Source organism: Macrobrachium nipponense, chromosome 16 (assembly GCF_015104395.2).
Source record: "Macrobrachium nipponense isolate FS-2020 chromosome 16, ASM1510439v2, whole genome shotgun sequence".
NCBI classification, from domain to species: domain Eukaryota; kingdom Metazoa; phylum Arthropoda; class Malacostraca; order Decapoda; family Palaemonidae; genus Macrobrachium; species Macrobrachium nipponense.
The window spans coordinates 36,618,466-36,641,811 of NC_087209.1; the positions used below are offsets into that span (position 1 = coordinate 36,618,466).

Genomic DNA, 23,346 nt, shown 5'->3' on the forward strand with positions numbered 1-23,346 from the left:
CCGTCAGTCCTCGCCTCCTCTCTGGATTAAGTCATTACTTTTTCAGAAAGTGCTTTTTTCACGAGAGAGAGAGAGAGAGAGAGAGAGAGAGAGAGAGAGAGATTCTCTCTCTCATTGCTATGGATGGGTTAAGTGGGTGAATTACGTAGGAGAGATGTGAGAGAAATTGAGAGAGAGAGATTCTTACTTCATTTAAAGTGTTAGGGAATCAGAGAGGATTGACATGCAGATATTATCATGTGATTATGTCTGATGATGAATAGTCACTGATACGATTGTTACTCTGCAAAAGAAAGAAAAAGAGAAAAGTATGCCAGTACTTTCAGTATTGTTACTCTGCTATACAGTTCTTAGGACTTGTAATTCAGCTCGGCAGAAGGTATTAAACAATAATTCGAGACCTGTAATTTATCGGTGCATATTTCCTCTTCATCATTGAATTTCCTTGCGACCACTTTCGCATTCATGTCGTTTCAAGCAATGTCGTAATCATGTATATGGCATATTTTGGAAATCTTAACTTCCACGAATACGCTTGCAGATCCTTTAGCATCTTTCGGCTAAACTTTGCACAAAGCAGCCAGTATTTTGTATCGGCGTATAAAATTGAAGTCGGTCACGCGTGTTCGCTAAGTTGACGTTATACAGTGAAAAAAATTCTCAACTTCCAAAATTGCCACCACTTCTGGTTGCTGGGTAGCACGTTTGACGGCTGCCAGGTACTAAAAAACTTGATCGTGCGGCACCAACTGAATGACCTCATGCTATAGATAACATTTAGATATATTTTGAATTCTCTACTCTTGAGTCCAGAAATACTCGTATATACAATTTTCCGTTTCACTGCAGGCATCTCGAAATAATTTATGAGGGAATGTTTCCTCATAAATCATTTCTTTGCCTCAAAGCGCCACAGTTTCACTCGACCTTCTCATCAGATATTCTAATCATGGCTGGTAACAAAGTGAGAGCCTCTTGTAATACCCCTTTCTGCAGAGATATTCTTGAGCCATCTCTCCTTAAAATGGAATGACTGCAATTCATTTCCGAAAATGGTCTTACATCTGTTCTGAAACTTTAAATTCACAGTGGAAGTAATAGAACCACGCTTGGCTTCCAGCGTGTGACCACTGTACGAAATACATTTGCAGGATAAAAGTAGTAGACGTCAAATGAATGGCTGTTTGCATGGTGGTGCTCTTCGGCAGGAAACAACTGCATCTCCTGGGATGCATCCGTAGTTAGGACTGCAAATTAATTTATACTCCTTTTGTTGTAATCTGCTTTGTAGATAGAAGGTTAAAAGACTGCACTTGATTTCTGTGTATCATTTATTTTGTTACATTTGGAGGCTGCAAATTACCTTAATAAAGGTCATAATATATAAGCCAAACACTGTACTTGTAATTTATTGTCAGTTTTATTAACTGAGTACATATATTTAGCGACATAAGTTGAAACAGTAACCAACTCAGTTTCAGAATACACTAGCAAACGTAACTACAAAATAGCATCATACGTTAGAAAGCAACTTTACGCAAGCCGGTCGGTCGGTGTGTTTTAGATCCCCCAGTCTATTGCAGTCCGTTGCAAGAGTTGAATCTCTTTGCTTTTGCGATTTTTATATATGGTGAAGAATCAAGAATAATGATAATTTTTCTAATCAGTTTATTAGCGAAAATCGGAAGTGATCAGGGAGAACAGAAATGCCTACACACTGGAAGTCCTTGTCACATCGGCAGGATATTTATTGTGGGGGTTGGGGTATCCTTTCATCATTAATCTTAAGGACAATTACGGTATAGCATTTCAGTGTATCCAGGTGGTACTCGATAGCATTATGTTGTATTTCAGTGTGTTTCGATACCACAATAGTTGTATTTTCCAAATGATATTTTCTTTTTGTGAAATCCACTGCATCGATTTGTCCCGAAGCGTTCTAGTATCAAACGGGATGATGTCAGTTATATTCCCCTCCCCTTTTCTTTCGTTTTTTGTATTTATTTATTTATTTATGTATTTATTTTTTGCTTTTTATTATGGGGAACGACTTAGCCACGATGTTGCCATAAGGGAGCACTCGCGATTGAGAAGTAGATAAGTAAAGGCGCTGAAATGTTTAAGGAAATTAAATTTAGGCAAAAATATATGAATGATAACAAGGATTGGTTAAATGAGAGTAATAAAGCGCAAATATAATTGGATAATAAGATACAACAGGAATCAGGTAATAAAAATACAATTCGAATTATACAATTATTAGTAAACAGAAATGAAGAGATTCAAGAGTTTTGAAATAAAAAAAAAAGAATTAAAAAGAAAACAACGACAAGTTAGTAAAGTATGTCCTAAAACTAGTATAGATAATTAGATATTTTAGAAGCGTATATTAATAACTAATAATAAAAAACAAGAGAAATTTAAATTACATGATAAATCGAAAGATCATCAAAAGTAAATGGGAAATGAAATTGAAAAAGCACTGAAACTCAGTTGCCAGTACGAATAGTGTGACGTCAGAATCGGAAGTGGGCGACCACTCGCATGTAGTAAAGAATGAAGAAGAGTTCTAGGACTTGGTAGGAATGGAAAACCAGATAAAGAGTAAAAATAGAACGAGATCCCCCCAACCCCTCCCGCCAAAATATGAGAGAAATGTTGAAAGGACACTGCCATTTCAGAGGATGATCGCGGAGATGAACCGCGTTGGACTCATGGTCGATCTCTCGCATTCTTCTCATCAGACGGCGCTCGACGCCCTGCAGATAAGTCGCGCCCCTGTCATCTTCTCGCATTCGGCGGTCAGGGCCCTCTGCGACATTGAGAGAAATGTTCCGGATAATGTGCTGACGTCTCTGGTAAGTCTAATGAAGCCGCTCACAACCCCCCCCCCCCCCCCCCCCCCCCCCCCCCCCCCCCCCCCCCCCCCCCCCCTCTCTCTCTCTCTCTCTCTCTCTCTCTCTACATAAGTTTCATATTTAGTTGACGGTATGGGAACCTCTCTCTCTTTTTCTCTAATTCGCAGCTATTATAAAGATAGGAGAAACTCTCTCTCTCTCTCTCTCTCTCTCTCTCTCTCTCTCTCTCTCTATACATAAGTCGCATTTAGTTGACGGTATGGGAACTTCTCTCCTTTTTCTCTGATTCGCAGCTATTATAAAGAGAACCTCTCTCTCTCTCTCTCTCTCTCCATAAGTCGCGTATAGCTGACGGTATGGGAACCTCTCTCTCTTTTTCTCTAATTCGCAGCTATTATAAAAATAGGAGAAACTCTCTCTCTCTCTCTCTACATAAGTCGCATTTAGTTGACGGTATGGGAACTTCTCTCCTTTTTCTCTGACTCGCAGCTATTTCAAAGATAAGAGAACCTCTCTCTCTCTCTCTCTCTCTCTCTCTCTCTCTCTCTCTCACACACACACACACAAGCGCTATTCACTGAGTGGGAAATATATTCTACCAAACTTTTCGCTCAAAATTATAGATGGTTCTAAGAATAGGTCTCTCTCTCTCTCTCTCTCTCTCTCTCTCTCTCTCTCTCTCTCTCTCTCTGTGGAGCCACATCCTCATCTACCCATGGAATAAACTGCCGCCAGAAGTTGTAAACAGCAACAGTGAGGAAGAGTTTAAAAGAAAGCTAGACAAAATCATTTGGACACTGTGAATGAACAGTAAAACCTGCTCCTACAGATAAGTGAGCACACGATGTCTCCTCGGATGGACTAACAAGTCTTTGAGACTTCTTAATCCTTGTAACTCCACCTGTCCCTTAACATGTGTCTTCCGCCATCTCCTCACCCATCATTCATCCGTCAGTCCAAGATGATTGCCCAATATCCTCCCTGTCAACCTGCTGACCTACTTTCACATTTTCAGTCTTTGCTTCTCTCTACTTCGCTTTCAACTTCCGGTGAATGGTATGTGATAAGTTGCATTTCTCTTACTTTTTTATTTTGTTTTGCTTCGAAGTAAGCTGCTAATATTATTGTCTGTCATTTGTGTTATTTGCTTTTACGGAAATCTGCTGCGTAATTACCCTTTATTTTGGCTGTCTTTTGTCTCTTATTTGTGGTAGATAATTCGACAGTTTCAAAAATTATACTTTAGATATTATTTTATTTCATTTCCCTTAATGTGTGGGATGGTTTTTTATTTCATTTCCCTTAATGTGTAGGATATTGCATTTCACTGTTGAATTTAAATTTCGCGAAGGGATATATTTTTTATGCTCTCGCTTCTGGTGTCATATTCTTGATTTGAGATACATTGCCGTTTTCTTGCTTAAAAGTGAATAGAATGATCTAGCATATGTTAATTTTATTTTATCACTTCGACATTACCCTGCATATTTTCTTCTATTAACGCCACATCCTTGCTATGAAATCATTTGTATATTATTTAATGTAGCACCATAATCTTCTTTTGAAATATGTAGTCAACTGTGTTATCTTCTTGTCGGAAAATTTGCTTATCGGTTGTTTTTATTTGGCCATTTTCTCTTCGTAAATATGCTGTACAAGAAATGCGTGAACTGAAGACATCAAGAGTTAGGGGGGTCGTCGTAGCTACTACAAACACATCAATACTTATACCCGGTAAAAGTGACTCAGTAGATTTTTTTGCCGGGAATACTACCGTATATGAATGAGGGCTTTATTGTGATATATCATTTCCATGATGAATCACATAGAATACTGCCTATAGTAGATGCCATGTGCGTTCTGTATATATATATATATATATATATATATATATATATATATAATATATATATATAATATATATATATATAATAATGTTCGATTTCTTTTTAATAAGTTTTCTTTCTCCGCGTATTATTAGCTTTGTTGGGAATTTTGAATTCGCCTTCCATTACCAATGTTCAAAGTCATGAAAAAAATGACTGCATTCATATTCGTAATTTTTTCTTTTTACTTTTTTTGATCCACGAATATCAGTCTAAGAGGGGTAAAACTGACTGAGGTCATTTCATTGCAATTATTATAAAAAAATATTTTTTTACATCTCGGCCAAGCAACATTTCTTAGTCTTCAGCCTCAGTTTTTCTATTTCAGTTTTTGATGTCGTGGGTCATTTGTTTCAGTCTTGAATCAGTTTTTTTTTCATCTAGTAGCTTGGAATGTGATTTCAACAGCATTTTAGGTATAATACTGTTATCAGTCTATGCGTTTGCCATTTTTATTATTTCAGATTTAAATCATTTTTCAGAAAATCATGCTATTTTCCCAGCTGTTTCCAGCAGTCTTCAATTCATATATATCTCATTCGAATTCGTAGTTCTAACAACAGTATGCAACAGTCTTACATTAGAACATTTTTGCATTGCAGTTTTCTGATCTAAGAAATATTTCAAAGAATTCACAAATCTTGCATTTTCCTCATTCCCATTAAGGGAGCTTAACATGTCGGCTCCAAATCATTTCACCCAATACTAAGATCAGGTTGAGTTAGGTCGGGTTCACTAATACAGGTGAAGTTGGGGTCAAATTTTTTTTCACGCTCATTGATCTAAATAATTTGTCTCGTCACCTGTTTCTCATTAGAACGAGCTGAGTTTCACTTTCAGTTTTGATTACCTTTTACTTGGATTCTCAGTCGGCATTATTGCATCATGACCTCCTTTGCGAACTTTGGGAACTCGAAAATGTTTCAGAGCCTTTGGGGACTTGCACCAGTAGCCTGGTGAAATGCATCAACAATTCAGCTCAGTTAACGAACGCTTTTGTTTACATAGTAATTTGTATTACAATATCAACATATTTTAAAGAATATAATGATTACTCATCTTTCAACGATCTAGTCACTTGGAATATTATTTCAACGGTATTTTTAGTATAATAATGTAACCATCTTTTCAGTTTAAACAGAAACTTATATTTCCAACTATATTTTGAATTCAAGTAAGTTTTTGTCAACTTTTCCAACAGCAAGTCTTTCGTATTTTGAAAATTACTTCAGAAGTATTTTTTGTGGAACCACGATCATTTTTGCAACTACGTTATCTACTATTTCTTATAAATTGTAACCGTATTTTAAAGGAATAACGTGTTTGTTAATTTTTCAACTACCTTTTTTTCTTTAATAATTTGTTGGTCTGTTACTTTTATATTTGTTTGGTAATATTTTTAAACTTCAGTATAGTTTTCTTTGCTATATTCCCTTCCCATTTTAGTACTTTATTCTGTGATGACGTTGTATGTATTTTTTTTTAATACGACAGTGCATTGAGATTGTGAGGCAACCAGTCATAATCTCTCTATGATCGCAATTTCCTTAAGAGGTGAAGCACGATTAGTCGCTCTAAGCAAATCGATGCAAGAACACCTGTCTGATTTTTTCCCACTAAGACGCAGCCTCCTTTTCCAGGCGACAAACGGCGGTGTGGTGATGATCAGCTTTTACGATGACTTCCTCACCTGTGGCGGTCCGGCGACCATAAGTAACGTCGTAGGTAAGTTATCTGTTATCTTCACTGTTCTTTGCCTTTACAGTGATGCAAACCAGCCTCCGAATAGAAGACTACCAAGAATACTGTGCGTTCGTTATCAGTTGTCTAGCTATGATAGTGACCACACGAGAATGGGAAATCGTGGATAAAACTCTACGTATGTGGAAAGTCATATTTCATTACAAACATGTCTAAAGTGTCCTTTTGATCATTTTAATGTTTTTAAATACGCCTTTTCAGTGAAAGCTCTGTAATCCAAAAAAGAACCCAGGCCGGCTAAATAACTGAAGATAATTTCCACCAAACCCCCTCCCCCCAAAAAAAGAAGAGTAATTTATTTCAGCTCATACGTGGTCATCGTACCATTTTCATTAACAACATAGTGCCCATGAGAAGCCTTGGCACTTATATCTGATCCGACTCGTTCGCCCTCACTGTAAGCGTGACAGAATTTTAAATGCAGTATACACGTTGCCACATCTATGTGTCAGGTCAAGAATAAAGGGAGTGGTACTCAGGCTGATATCTTGAAACACAGCGCACCTTTCTTGTATGTCACCCCACAATGGAAGGCTCTCCATGACAGCATTTGAAGACCCAAAGTAGAGGAAGTATTTCCAGTAAGAGAAGAAAATGAGACTGACGCATACCTCTGACCATGCAACGCAACTTACTGTGGCTTCAACTAAGGTATGCAGGTGCACAGCTGCCCGTGTATGCAAAGAAATCGAAACCAGTATCCGAAAGTTTGAAGTGTCTGTTTTCCAAGGCAAGAAATCGAAGAGACAGAACAGTTACAAAATTAATTTTGATGAATTTGATCAGGGCATTTTACCACGACCAGTATTGAATTTGGACACAGGGAAGGAAATTTGATCTGTCTTTCAGAAGTTCAGTCTACACAAAAAAAATTCCAAGAGTTGGTCTGTCTGATCCCAGGTGGGGTAAGTGGTCAATTCAGTGTCCGAGAGTATGTGTTCATTTTATCAAGGGCATGTCGTCATTCTCGTTGGAAATTGTGAGAAACGAAACACGTGCATACGAGTTTCTGTGTCCTCTTATTTGTTTCCTTGTGATAACGAAGTTTCCTCGCAGTATTTCTTGTGTTAGGAATATATAAAAACACGTTATGATAAAATAATTAACTAATTATAAGGGTTGGATGTTAGGTGAGTGAAGGGAATTCTATTAAGGCTTGACACAAATAAAACAAGAAAATTGACGACCGAAAAATAATAGCCCTCGTGGAGAAATGCTGAGAGCTCGAAACAGATTAATTATCGTACGGAAAAGAGTCAACGTCTCTAATGGGCTCCAGCTTTGTATTTAAAATGGAACGAGTATTGAGCCGAATTAGACCCATCCTCACCAAGGATATGTGATGATAGCAAACAGAGAAATGAAGAGTCTGTTGTGGCCTCTGCATTAGTACATAGATCAAATGAAATACTCGACAAGTAGACTCTGTAATATGATAAAATTATTGATAAAAGTTATCGTAGCGTTTCTTCTACAATGGGCATCTCAGTCACAACACGATACTTTAGTCGCTATTCAGACTAAAGTTTGGTTTCTGGTGCTGTTTATTAATAACTCATTTTAAATTAGCATCAAGATGATAATATGTTTAAAGCAAAACGCTTCGCACTTGTTGATTGGATATGTTGTTCAATACATGACAGTAAATGCTATCTGACTTTATAGATAGTTAAATGTTAGTTATCTCATTATTTTACCCATTCAGCGCTTTTAAGAGTTGTGTTTTGAAGTCGTATGAAACGCACACACACATACACATTTTATTAATATATATATATACATATATATATATATATTATAATATATACATGTAAATATATATATATATATAATATATCTATATATATATATTATATATATATATATATATATGTATATATAATATATATATATATAATATATTATATATAATATGTATATCTATATATACATATATATATATATATATATATATATATCTCTCATATATTATTAATAATATATCTTTATATATATACAGTATATGGTTATCTGTCACACTTAGCATGTAAAACCACAACTTAGGCTGATGTGCAGTTTGAGGTCAATAACAAGGTCATAGTTACAGGCCAAAAGACAAACAAGAGTTTAACAATGCCCATAAGTTTTCAACATATGTCAGGGTGAGGGCAGCGTCCTACTCAAGAGGTCAAGCGTCAAATAATCATTTAGTTTAAGCTGCATCGTTTGCCCTGCATGAAATTGAGGCTCAGTTCTGGCAGTACAATACAAATTCCACTAACGATGCCCATGCACAGAGTGGGTGAAGGTCAATGTCATACTTAGAGGTCATAATTAAACAGGAATAGGAACTGAGTATAAGAACCCAGAATTTTATATAGCTATTTTACATCTGTATCCTGCATATATATATATATATATATATATATATATATATATATATATATATATATATATATATATATATATATATATATATATATATAATGCCCATCGTAAATGACTTGTTGACTGATTGCTTCATCCAACCACATCTAAGATTAACACTTGCAACCATTGCAAATGGCACCTCGAAGGGATTTTCATATTTTGTTACCTTCGGCAGATGCCGTGGCGATGAATCCCCGTGGTCAGATTGGACCTGTCATCCTAGGTTAGGTTAATTTTAAGTTATGGTAGGATGTTTTCATGCAAACACAAGTGCCATAATATTATGGTGCAAGTAATCATGTTAAGTTGGGGAGATCCCCCTAAGGGTTGAATCCAGTGTCCTATGTTGGGTTAGGATACATCCCTCCATTGCGCTCTTAATTTATGGCACTCTAGGCTATAGCTTATCATAATTCTGATAATCCTTTGCATACAGATCTTCCCAGACTATGGTTATCATATCTACCAGACTGTTATAGTTATGCTGACGGTTCTGAAAGTCTTGCCCTATATTTCTAGACATTCAATACCACAGTCTTCTAGAGTCTAGATCTAACTCTGACCAAATTATGGCCATTTGAGCTTTTTTAGTTGAAACTGTGTTCATGTGTACTGTTTTTTTTTTATTAGGCCAGGCTTCTGTAAGTCTCGGATTGTTTGATCATATTTGTTTTGTCTTGTAATTTCTGCGTTCTTTACTTTTCTATTGCTTTTTCCATACTGGTTGCTTTCCCCAATGGAACTTTTAGGCTTGCTACATCCTGCTATTCCAATTAGGGTTACACCTTGGCTAACAATAATGAAATAATAGGAATAAGGGACTGTCCAATGGTAACATTGCCACACTTTACCAAAGGCAAAGGTTAGGGAGATCCAAGGATAAAACTCCTCCTTTGTAAGTCCGAGATTAGGTTGAAGAAGGGTAGGTTAGGGTGTATCCGTGGTCATTTAACTGCTTTTTGTTATTACACCTTTCTCTGCTCGCAATTTTTCTTTTATTTTGCCATTGTATACACAAATGTATTTTTTCATAGGTTTCTTTTGCACTTTAAACATAATCCACCGTTGATGTAAGTGCTATTTGCCCACATTTTTGTTCTCCTTATCCAAGGTCCCAGTTCATACTATGGTCCCCCATGTTTGTCAGAAGTAGGGATACGGGTTCTTTGATAATGTAGTGATGTAACATTCTTGGGTAATTTTGAACTATTAAGTAAAGCATTTCAAAGCGAAAATCCATAAAATTGTCTAGTCGTTACAGTTCAACAATTTTTATGCAATATATAAAAGACAAATCAACTTACCTGAATGACTTTATGAAATTTTCGACCCGACTTTAAAATTATCTGTGCCTAGCGAGTCAAATTATGAAGGGTTAGTAAATTTATACAACAGTTCCAACTCCGTTTTTTTAAAGTAATTATGTATTTTCATATGTTTTAATGTGTTTCGAAGGATTATGATAGTAATACATTGGGGAAATGGGTTGTTTTTGAGTTATCATACACCCGTACTACATCCAACAAGGTTGGGGACCCTTTGGGAATGTGGGGTTTTGTTTGGGGTAAATCACCATCGACACAAAATGGCATTTTAATCCATGGACAAAATTAGGTAAAACAATCATAGCACACCTACCGAGCCATAGTAAAGCAATGTAGCTTAGTGTACTGGAGCCTAACATCCCCAAACCGTAAATGGGTGGCGGAACGGCGCTTTAGGCCTTACCCACAATTGTAAAGATTCTTGGAAAGCTTGTATGTACTGGCAATCGGTAATAATGTGCTGCACGTGCTAGTCTCGGGTTACAGGAGGTAAACCATGTTACAATATTATTTAAAAGAAAATTATAAATTTACCTTAATTGAATGACACAAACGTTTTGATGGCTTATATCTAGAAAAATATGGTTGTGGCTCATCTATAGTGTCGTCTTCGTCATCAGAACATGATTCTCTAGGTAGTGATGGTGGCCGAGCGTCACTTAAAAGTGGATATAATTTAACAACTTCAAGTATAAAAAATTGTGTAAAACTGATAATTGGTAGTACTTGATAAATACCTAACAAGATATTGTTTCAAAAGCCCTTTTTTAGTACCAGGCCTCCTAATCCACTCATTAATATCTCTCCACAATCGTTCAATATTCTGTATATGAACGTTTAGATTATTGGGATCAACAAAATTTTGTGTGTGGTTAACTTGAAAATGAGTGTATCCACTGTTTACTATAACAATGCCATGAATCACTATAAATAATAGAGCCTGGTTTAATATAACGATTAATTAAAAGAATTAAACTTTCACGTTTGTGATTGTCAGCACCTGAATCAATTAATGCCTCGACAAAGAAAATTTTGTTCTTGTTCTCTCAATACCACCAAACAACCAACACTGGATTAGATGGCGACTTTTATGGTATTTACTATGAGTAATTAGAGTTTCATCTATTTCGACATCAACGTCAACACCACTGATGGGCTCATTATTGTACCAAACTGAGTCACCTCACTACAAAATCTATTCCAATCAACATTGGTCTTTGATGAGACATTCAAATATTTAACAATAGGGCGAAGTTTCCAAAATTCACTTAAAAACTGGCAAAGAAAAATCAGCAATCTCCATACCGGCAATTTAACTTCATCAGAAAATGTGCCTTTCCGATTACTTACAAAAAAATTACAATATTTTCTTTTTTTATGTTTTTTGTCAGAAACATAATCGGCACAGTGCCAAAAGTTTTTGTCTTTTCTAAATTTACACTGCTTATTACACTTCAAAAATTGTACTAATGGAGGTAACACTCCAAGTTATCTTAAAAAATCAATACGTTTTGTTTCATTTTCATAGAAATCGTGAATTAAGTGAAAATAATCGGAGTTACAAGACGATCACAGACTACAGACATATCTGCACTCTATGAAAGACTTAACCACATGACAAGTGAACGTGTCTGACACCTGTAAGATTTTCACCAGGTCACGTGACTCCTAAACATATCACGTAACTACCCACAATGCAATTTTAAGCGGAAATTTTTTTTTTGCATCAGAACCACAATGCAGTTCTAAACAAATACTAACTCGCATCAGAGCACGAACTGTGTCCATGTTAAAGTAAACAAAAACACTTAGAGATTTTTCGAGGAGGATTATATATACATTCATATCTCGGATATGGTGAATTTCTCCAAAAAATTAAAAAATGTTCAGAGACAAAGTTTAATTATTTTCTATGAAAAAGGCATCTATAGTACTATAATTATTATATGATGAGTTCGAACTAATGTAAAATAATACCGAAATGTTTTTGGTAGCTTGGATAAAGTCAGCTTTGTGCTGAAGATATCGGTCATATGCAACTGGAGAAGCTCCTTCCTTGGAAGTGGCTGCCTTCTCCCAAGGGGACTTTTCCAGTCTTATTGACTTGGTCCTTAGATCGACCTTCTGCAAAAATAATGTTTTAGGCCCAGAGATAGACCATTTACTAAAAACCTCTTTAAGGTTTTTGAGGTTCTAAGCTTCCTAGACTGGTCCATAGGAGCTTCAGTGAAGAATATTCATGATTTTCCCCCACTACATGAGATGTTGCAACGGATGGGTGTAGTGTGCTTTCTTGCTCTGACAATGTGTCAGGGATGGATCACCAGAGATACCCAACTTGTATGCTATGGGGATACTTGAGAAAAGGGAGCTGTGGGTGTCTTTTATTTCTAAGGGCATCACACCGTTGCACAAGTCAGCGTTTCTTTTCTCACTCCTTGATAGTCTACATCTGTTCTCACAAGCAATGGTTGAATAAATTGCCTCTCACCTGCACAAGAAATCTACGCAAGATCTGCCTGCTCAGTCTTCTAGACGCAACAGGGAGTGGGCCACCATCACTCCTAAGTCCTCATATCCCCTTCAGCTGCAGCCGTCTCAAGGCCCCCAACAAAGGGTACAGCTAGACAGTGAGAACCCAGTCCTTCATGCACCTATAAGGGCCAGACTCCACCTTTTCAGAGAGCGAAAGGGGCAGAGCAGTGGGTAATCCAAGTTTTGAAAGAGGGGAACTTCATCCCCTTCAGGAGAAGCCTCCCATGACCAGCTCTCCTGTGTCATTGACAACCAACTCTAAAGGATCATAGAAATTTTCAGTCCTCTGAGAGGACTCTCTTCCCTCCTCAAGAATGGAGTGATAGAGGTGGTGGAAGATATTGTGTCCAAGGGGTTTTACAACACTGTTCGTGGTTCCCAAGGCTACAGGAGGATGGGGGCCAGTCCACGACGTGAGTTCCCTGAACTTCTTAAAGAAAACAGAATTCTACATGGAAACGACCCAATGCATCCTCGCTTCCATTTGTCAAAGGGATTGGATGATCTCACTCGACATAAGAGATGCTTCTTTGGGCAGACCAAAATAAAACACAGTTAATTACAAGTTTCATTCAAGGGAAATGCAATGAGCAGATGAGCTGAGTCGTCACAAGGAAATCCTACTGACTTAGTGAACCCTGGACTGTCAGGTTTGTTCTGACATATGTAAACTGTAACACTGGACATACTTGCAACATCCAGGAACCATCTTCTTCCTCTGTTCTGCTCCCCATTTCCAGACCCTCTAGCTTGGGCGACGGATGATACGTTACAAGTTTGGTCCAACCTGGTCCAACCTGGATCTTTACGCCTTCCCTCCGTTCAGGATGATAAACGAGGTGCTTAGGAAATTTTAGTATCGCCAAAACTTCAAGATGACCCTATTAGCTCCGTTTTGGCCACAAGGAGTGGTTCCCGGAGCTTCTCAGACTCCTTGTGGACTTCCCAAGGCTCCTTCCCTCAATTCCAAGTGTGCTCAGCCAACCCCACTTAAGGAGGTTCCATAGAGCATATCAACTCTGACCTGTCAGGATTTCAACTATCAGCAGACTCATATGAGTGAAGGGCTTGTCTAGAGCAGTGGTGGAAGATATTGCTAGAGTAGGTGTAAGCCTACTGACAGTTTACCAGGTAAAGTGGGCAGTTTTTAATCTCGGGTAAAAGATGTAACAACTCGTCTTATAAGACTACTTTAGCACAAGTAGCGTACTTTCTGCTATACTTGAGATCTTCTAGAGGCCTCTCATCATATGTATTTAGACATAGGAGGTTATACATATCAACTAACTGGGATCTCTCCGACCTGATTAAGTCTTTTGACACTGCCAGGAATAAGAAGGGAGAGGTATGTCTCTGGAATCTGGAAAGCAACCCTTCCTTTTTTTTAATCGCTTTACCTTGACTTAGGGTGTCGAGTTCTAGGGGAGCCTGGGGGTGTCCTATGTGCCAGGAGTCCCCACCAGTTTTTTGTGTTGGGTGGTGATATATATCTTTTTTTAACTGTATGGTGTAGGTGACTTTTTTACTGGATGCTTTGTTTGTTGTACTGTGCCCTGACAAGAACATGAACATTCCAGCACCCCCTGGTGAGAAATGTGATTACAGAGACAGTCCTAGCCATTAGCCAGTCGTTATTTTTTATTTATTTATTTTTTTGTATGCCAATCTAATGGCGCGAAAATAATTCTGAATAATTTATTTATTTACCCTTGAATTTATTTACAGATCATATCAACCATGTGCGGACAATGGCAGGTGTCGACCATGTTGGTCTCGGAGCTGGGTATGATGGCATCAACAGGTAGGATATGAAAATAATAAGTGCTTAGGAATAGAAGTGATAATAAAGGTGACCCAGATATAAATTATAGACACATAGTACAGAGAGGTGATAAAAACTTATATCAGTCCTGTAAGATTTCATAGATTTAAGGACTCCATCTCAATTTTATCATTGCTTTTTCTAGCAATTTTTACATTGTTAGGTTTGGGAAATTCTCTTCAGTCTTGGAATGTGGATTAGTATTAAAGGAGTGACAAATCAGAAATAAAATTCAGTAAAGTGAATATTCCACTAGCAGTGCTTATGCAGACTAACCTAAGTTAAGGTGCACCATCCTTACTGCTTTAAAATGATGCCAGTAGTACTTACGGGTATACACAAAAACCTTACCTAAATAAGACATTATGGCCTATGTGACCATATAGGCTTTGTCCTCCCACTAAGCTTGCATACATCTCAGTGACGGATCTAGAATTCTTTCATGGGGGGCCACTTAAGATTGTAATATATATATATATATATATATATATATATATATATATATATATATATATATATATATATATATATATATAGATATATATATATATATGTTATATAATATATATATATATATATAGTATATATATATATATATATATATATATTTATATATATATGTATATATATAGTATATATATATATATATATATATATATATATATATATATATATATATATATATATATATATATATATATATATATATATATATATATATGTGTGTGTGTGTGTATATATATATATATATATATATATATATATATATATATATATATATATATATATATATATATATATATATATATATATATAGTATATATATATATATATATATATATATATATATATATATATATATATAATATATATATCTATATATATATATATATATATATATATATATATATATATATATATATATATATATATATATATATATTATATATATATATATATATATATATATATACATATATATATATATATATATATATATATATATATATATATATATATATATATATATATATATATATTTATCTGGGGCTCAGCCTGTGTCGCTCCGTGAAATAGGTTCCTTTAGCACTATTTCTAAGGTAAAATATTGCTATAATACCAGAAAAAAGCTAAATTGGAAATGCCAGATTATTCTGGCTTGCTCACCTTTATTATAAGGTGTCGGTATGGTTTCTGGGGCGAGTGAAACCACTACCACAGGTCCTTTTCCATTTAGCATCTTCCTACATCAAAAAACCTCAACTAGAGAGGAGCCGACCTAAGGCTCACTACTCGCTACCGTTACGGCTAGCACCTCTGACGTCATTCCTTTGATAGCACGACCACGCTGCACACGCATTTTTCTTTGCTGTGTTGTGTTCTCGATTTGGAACCCTTATTTTTCAACATGGAACGTCAAGCTGTTTCTGCATCCAAGTTAAGTACTGCTATTATAGTTGACACTATTTAGGGGCTGCCCTTGGCACGTTTAACTGAATTATTTAGGTTTTTATGAGTCGGCGACCCATGCGGCACCGGCCCCGCGCCACCACAGCGGCTCGCTCCTTTGTGTTTCCTCGTTTCGTGTCTCATGCAGTCTCCCATACTGGGTGAGCTCGATTATTTCTTAGCAGTATCGTTATTTTATTATCTATGATGCATTTATTGATGTTTTAGTTCCCACACGGGGGAATTTCGAGCACGTGTTCTCGCTTTGTAGCCTATCGGTGCCCTACCGACCCAGTTTTCATGCATGCATGTTCCTTGTTGTTTAGGTTACCTTGTTAGGCTCTTTTGTATGGACCCTAGTCCTACTTTCAGTCCTAGCCTACCCTGGCCGTCTGTCCCACGTTTATTCGTCACGACACTAGGCCAGCTGCTCGGAGTTACCAGGTCTTGACCACCCTTCCTGGTTGGTTCAGCCTAGTTCCTCCAGGATGTCTCACTTTCTCTCTACCTCATTTTATTTCTTTTCCCCCATGTAAATTCAACTTTTTGCTTTATTCCATATCTGTGAGTCGGCTCCAGTTGCCCTATAGGCCTTCCTTTCGCCTGGTCTTCTTCACCACGAGTGTGTTCACACACCCGGCTGTGAGAAGTCCAGACGATCACGTAGTAGCCACCCCGCTACCGCACTTCTCTCCCTCCCTCCACATCTCCCACCTAGGTCGGGTGATGTCTTGCTCACGTTGTCGCTGACAGCCGATCCGAGTACCCCTTCGGGGGATGGAGGGAGGTCCCCACGGGGACTCTCGGTGTGCGGGTGGCTCTACCCTGCCGCCCTCACCCCAGAGTAGAGGGGGAGAAGCTCTGTTCGCCCTAGCCTCGGCCAGCCACCAGGCTCGGGGGAGCTCAGCTCTCCTCGGCTCTCTGGGTCCATACCCCTGCCTTTAGTCACTCCCTCCTACCCGCTCCGGCGGACACAGGATTCCGGCATAGCCGGACCCCTTGAGGATGTTGACTGCCTGGAGGCTCTGGCCTCATACGGGGTTACGTTATTGCATGTATTCTACTTGTATAATTTCTGCCTTAGTTTAAGTTTACGGAGCCACCATGCTCCTCCGGGAGCTACTCCCTCCTTTTAGATTAAGTTTTTACGGCGGAGTTACCAAGCTCCGCCACCTTACCCGATCTCTTCCATCTAGACACCCGGTACCTGCTCGGACTACTCCTTCTCCGGTGCATGGCAGTAGTAGCTACCCGGAATTCAGTAGTTTTCTGTTCTCCGGTGTCACCGGAAACACTGTTAACTACTTACTACTAGCTCTACCAGACTCTTTGGCATGGTACATGGCAAAGAGAAGGCTGAGACGGGGATAATTCTACAACACCGGAACACTCCGGTGTTATGGCATATCAACCACGGACATAGTCCTAAAGGTTAACAGGCCACCCATTGTATGGAGACCGGCTGCAACGCCGTCCTCCAGGATCCCTGTGGGCACGATGTCTGCCGGACCCACGCCACCTGCGCAGTCCACCTAGACGGATCAGTAGTGTGGCACCACGAGAACTGTGCCACCTGCTACGATCTCGTAGAACGAGTCTCCTCTGAGGTAGGTGACTCTCCGGTGTGTACATGATAATACAAGGTGGACCAATGTAATATATGTCATTGATATGCCTCCTAAGTTAAGTTACTATGTAATATGAGTTAAGTTTAAGTTTAACACTAACCCTTCTCTTACAGGGAGCTCAGTCGGTCCGGGACGCTGCTCTTTCCACCCTCAAGGTATGGGTGGGCGGCTTCGGACGGAACATAGTCAAGGCAAAACCTTACATCCTCTCCCAAGAGATGGCTACTCTGATCTTCCCGGGGGCGGAGGAGCACTGGCTACGTGGATCCCGAAGTGGCAGCTCCCCTGATCGCTTCAATTCAGGAAGCTGTTTCCCAGCCCCCAGAGGAGACAACTACGCAGGAGGTCACAGAAGAGGTCGTGCGACAGCACTGGATCTCAATGTCGAACCCATGACGCTGGACGGCATGGGCAACAGTAAGGATTGCTAGTGAGGCAAGTATTGTAGGTGCTCAAGGTCTCCCCTTGAGCACATCCAGACCCTCTTCTCTTCCCTCTTCTACCTCCTTCCAGGGGTTCTCCGGGGGATTTCTGTCAGCTCGATCGAAATCTGTCTCAGCGATCCCTAAAGTCAAGGGCAAGCGTGACTATAAATCGCTGCCAAAGCCCCTGCTAAGAAAGCCAGGTACCAGCCAAGTCCGTAAAGCTCCGGCTCACCATCCCGGAGCGGACAGGATCAAACATGAGTCTCTCTCCAAAGGGTCGAAGACTAAGTCTTCTAAGGAAAGAGCTCACTCTTCCTCCGCTGACCCTGTGGCATCCACCTACAAGGGTGCGAGATCAAAAGTACCCAAGGAGAAGACAGAGCCCTCCTCCTTTGACCAGAAGGCATTTGCCTCCAACATGATGCAACAAATGGGCAACATGGTCGGAAACTTGGTAAACACCAAGTTTCAGGAGATACTCGAGAGGCTGGTCACACAGGAGGACATAGGTGCAGGTCTCCAGCAAGGCGTAACGTCGGGGCTTCAGCAAGCTGGTCAAGCAGCCCAAGGCCCGCTAATGCCGGACTCCTCCACTCTCCCTCCCTTCCACCCAAGTAATCCATGGAGAGTGGCTTCATATGCACCTTTCGTGAACGGAATGCTTACGATTGAGGGCTGCGGGACTCGAAGGATTGAGGACTTCGAGTTCCACCCGCCAGGGTTGCAAGCCCCTTTCATAGGCTATGTCCACCTCACGGAATCTGCCTTGATAAGAGAGGATAAGGTCCCAAAAGAGACGGTTATCCTCTCTCAGGACCAAGCACAACAAGCTTGGATCCGTAACCTAGAGGAATGGCAGTGTGTAAACACTAAGGTTACGGCTTTCCGAAGTCCCTTCACAATTTTCACTGTGGACGAGGAGACTCCCATCCCGTTCACATCTAAAGTGGCAGAACTCACTCTGCAAGCAGCAATGAGAGATGAGCCTATGCCACAGCTCCAGGAGACGGAACCGACCTCTCTCCTACTCCCCGGAACAGATGACCTTTGGGTAGACCTCCCAGCCACCTTCTCGGTTGGGAAGCTAAAACCTGACTGTGCCATCTCTCTGTTTAGTGAGAGATTACCCAGGCTGTCTGATGGGCTCATCCAGACAGAATTCGATGCTAGAACCCGGCTTGCAAAATCCCTCAACGTACTAGTCATGACAGAAGCAGCGGCTCTTATCTATGCACAGTAACTGTTGTTCAAGATCATAGCTAAGGCACAATTGTCAGTTATGCAATGTGACTTATATGATTTTGTTGTGGCTAGGAGGAATTGCAGGAAGCATGTTCTATCGGAATCCACAATCCGGCATGAGCCCAACAAGCTCCTGGCCTCTTCAATATGGGGACCGGACCTTTTTCCAGCCTCAGCAGTGAACAAGGTACAACATGAGGCTGCTAGATTTAATCAAAGTCTAAGAGTTCGGTGGGGATTGGTCTCCAAAAGGAAAATGGAGTCTTCCTCATCGAATCCCAAAGCCAAGAAGAAGCCTAGGAAGTTCCAGCCCCTCCAGGCTCCTCAACAACAACAAACTTTGGTCCAGGCAGTTCCGGTTCCCCAACCTTCAACCTCTAAGACCCAACTGCAACAGCAGTTCGTGCTGTTGACACAGCCACAACAGCCGCAGGCGTCAGCCTCTTTTGCTGTCTCCCCGGCCTTCAACCCGACGTTTGAAAGCCAAGTGTTTCAGGCTTTCAATAGGTTCGGCAGGAGTAGCAGAGCTAAAGGCGCCTTTCGTCAGTGAGGCGGCAGAAGGGCTACCAGCAGGGGCAGAGGTTCACGCGGGGGGCAAGGAGGTCGCTCCTCAGCAACCCAATGAGAACCTCCAGGTAGGAGGGAGGCTGTACCTCTTTCGTCAACGTTGAAGGTTCAGCAATTGGGCCCAAAGTATTGTGTCCAAAGGTCTGGGTTGGAGTTGGATCCAAGGTTCGCCCCCACCCAACACCTTCTATCAGGAACCAACACCGGAATTGATAGAGTATTCCTGCGATCTCCAAAAAGGAGTAGTGTCAAGAGTCAGACATTTAAAATTTCAAGGTCGCTTTTTCAGCGTGCCAAAGAAAGACTCAGACAAATGAAGAATTATCTTAGACTTGTCCCGTCTAAACTTATTTATTCATTGCAACAAGTTCAGGATGCTGACCATTTCGCAGGTGCGGACCTTACTTCCCCGTGGGGCCGTCACCACCTCTATAGATCTTACAGATGCCTACTATCATGTCCCGATAGCAAGACACTTCCGCCCGTTCCTAGGCTTCAAGTTAGGGAACCAAGCCTTCTCCTTCAAAGTAATGTCATTCGGGCTCAACATAGCCCCCAGGATATTAACAAAATTGGCGGAAAAAGTAGTCCAGAAACTAAGATCTCAGGGAATCATGGTAGTAGCCTATCTGGACGATTGGCTCGTGTGGGCCACAAGCATCGAAGCTTACCGCAAAGCAACCGCCGCGGTCATCCGCTTTCTGGAATGCCTAGGATTCCAGATAAACAGGACAAAGTCCCGGCTAGCCCCGGCGTCCCATTTCCAGTGGCTGGGAATTCAGTGGGATTTAGATTCGCATACTCTATCAATCCCGCTGTTGAAAAGGAGAGAAATAGCCAAGGCAACCAGATAATTTCTCAAGTGCAAACAGACGTCCCGGAGAAACCAAGAAAGGATCTTAGGTTCTCTCCAATTCGCTTCAGTGATGGACGTCCTGTTGAAAGCCAAACTAAAAGATATAAATCGAGTTTGGCGTTCGAAAGCGAACAAAAGATCTCAGGACAGACTAGCTCCGATTCCGGCGATCTTACGGAAGCGTCTCCGTCCCTGGACGGAAGTCAAGAACTTGTCAAAGACAATTCCACTACAGTTCCCTCCACCAGCCTTAGTGATCCACACAGATGCATCACTAACAGGTTGGGGCGGGTACTCACAGTACAAAATAGTACAAGGAACATGGTCTCTTCCATTCCGCCAGCTTCATATCAATGTGCTAGAAGCTATGGCAGTGTTCCTCTCCCTGAAGAAACTTCAACCAGCCAAGAAATCTCATATCAAGCTGGTGCTCGACAGTGCAGTGGTAGTACACTGCATCAACAGGGGAGGTTCCAAGTCAAGCCACGTGAACCATGTCATGATAGCCATCTTTTCACTAGCAGGCAAGAACAAGTGGCACCTATCGGCCACTCACCTTGCGGGAGTAAGGAACGTGGTGGCGGATGTGCTATCACGTTCGGTCCCACTGGAGTCCGAATGGTCCCTGGACAAGAAGTCATTCAGTTGGGTCTGTCAGCTAGTACTGGGGCTTCTGGTGGATCTCTTCGCCACGGAGTCGAACCACAAACTCCCTTGTTATGTGGCCCCCAACCTGGACCCTCTGGCTTATGCCACGGATGCGTTGGCTATAGATTGGAATCTATATTATTGTATGTACTGAATTACAAGGAGTTAAAAGGATTAGGACTTGAAGACTTATTAGTCCATGTGAGGAGACATCATGTGCTCACATTTCTTTAGGAGCAGGTTTTACAATTCATTCAGTGTTCTAATGATGTGTTGTATCTCTTCAGTTCTGGTGTCCAACCATTATTTCTTGTCTTGTTTTCATTTAATGTAAAGAGGTTGCTGTCTGCTTTTGTTATGCCTCTCAGTATTTTGAATGTCTCAATTAGTTGTCCTCGCAATCGTCGTGATTCTAGGTCATACATGTTCAGGCGTTCAAGTCGTCTTTGGTAACCTATTTGCCTGATGGATGGTAACTTTGTGGCTCTTGGTTGTACCCCTTCTAGTCTATGTTCTTTCTTAGCGCTGGTGACTAAAACTGTACTGCATATTAAAAATGTGGTCAAACTATTGATGTGTAGAGCCACAGCACCGTTTCCTTATTTCTGTATGTGAACTGCCTCTTTATGTATCCCACTAGTTTCTGTGCCTTATTTTCAGCCTTTACATTATACACTGTTTTGTGGATTTTAAGTCCTTGGTAATAATAACTCCAAGGTCCTCTTCTTGTTCTACACTATTTATGTCATTCCCAAGCAGCATGTAGTGGCATGAGGGTTCTTATTTGTAACACTGCATTTATCCAGGTTAAAAGGCATTTGCCATATTTTTTACCACTCTCCTATTTTTCTTAGATCATTTATTAATTAAACTTTCCACGGTATCTGTGTCTGCTGCATTTACATCTAGTTTTGTGTCATCTGCAAATTTGGCTATCCTGCTAGTTAAGCCTACATCAATGTCTTTAATGTAAATTAAAAAAACAAAAGTGGGCCATGACAGAAACCTGAGGAACTCCACTTGTCACATCTGCCCATTCTGATTCCTTACCATTTATGACGACTCTGTTTTCTATTAGTTAGTCAGTCTTCGATCCAATCTGCTATTTCTTCTAAAATTCCTAGAGCTCTAACTTCTGTCATTAGCTTCCTGTGGAACTTTGTGAAAGGCCTTTTGGAAATTTAAGTAGAGTATATCTATTGCCCTACTACAGTCGTAGATACCAAGCATGTTATGAAAAAACTCCAAGAGGTTTGATAGGTAGGATCTGTTTTGTCTGAAACTGTATTGGCTGTTTAATATCAAGTTGTTTCTATCAATCAATGTAACAGTCTATTGTTTCAAACACATGTAGCTTACAATGAAGTAGCAGGTGAAGTTTCTTTGGCAAATATAAGCATTTAATACATGCATTAAAAAAACAAATTATATCATTTTGTTTTCAGTGTTTCTATCAATATTTTACTTGTTTGCATGGGTACACATTATCAAAATTCAATAATAGCTTTGAGATTTACTCATTAATCTATCCATGGCTCATGACCAGGTTCCCCACCATTTAAATCCGCCACTGATACATTTAGCATATTCCTTGGCTAAACAGTAGTAGGTTAGAATGATTCTCTTGCTACACTTCTTATAACTTTTTAATGCAGTGATTTTGTAGTTATTTCACCCTTTTGAAAATAGTTAATACTCGTCTGGTCTGTCTTTGTGCTTTTTAGAACGCTTTCAAGGTCTTCACACTACTCTCGCTAATTTCTCATCGGTAGTTTTAGGCAGCCTTTTTTTCAACGTATTGCGTTGATGAGTTCGGAGTTCTCGGTGAAGTATTCTGTTTTGTCTTGCGTCATAGCATTCTTTCCAATGTGTCAGATTCTAGCACAACTAGTGTTAGGTTTTGTGCAGACGGATGTAAGACCAGATTAGCTAAAT

At 39.8% G+C, this 23,346-nt stretch overlaps 1 protein-coding gene across 4 annotated transcripts in view; it reads left to right on the top strand.

Annotated features, from left to right (window-relative positions):
* The window catches only part of LOC135195660 (dipeptidase 1-like), a 333,274-nt gene that overhangs the window by 281,272 nt on the left and 28,656 nt on the right, over positions 1-23,346 (top strand). For 3 of the 4 annotated variants that reach the window (XM_064222030.1, XM_064222031.1, XM_064222029.1), the window contains 3 exons: positions 2,682-2,858; positions 6,385-6,469; positions 14,500-14,575. In XM_064222030.1, the coding sequence (XP_064078100.1) occupies positions 2,682-2,858; positions 6,385-6,469; positions 14,500-14,575 (338 nt within the window). The remainder of the gene's footprint in view (positions 1-2,681; positions 2,859-6,384; positions 6,470-14,499; positions 14,576-23,346) is intronic. The other variant, XM_064222032.1, reaches the window with a different exon arrangement.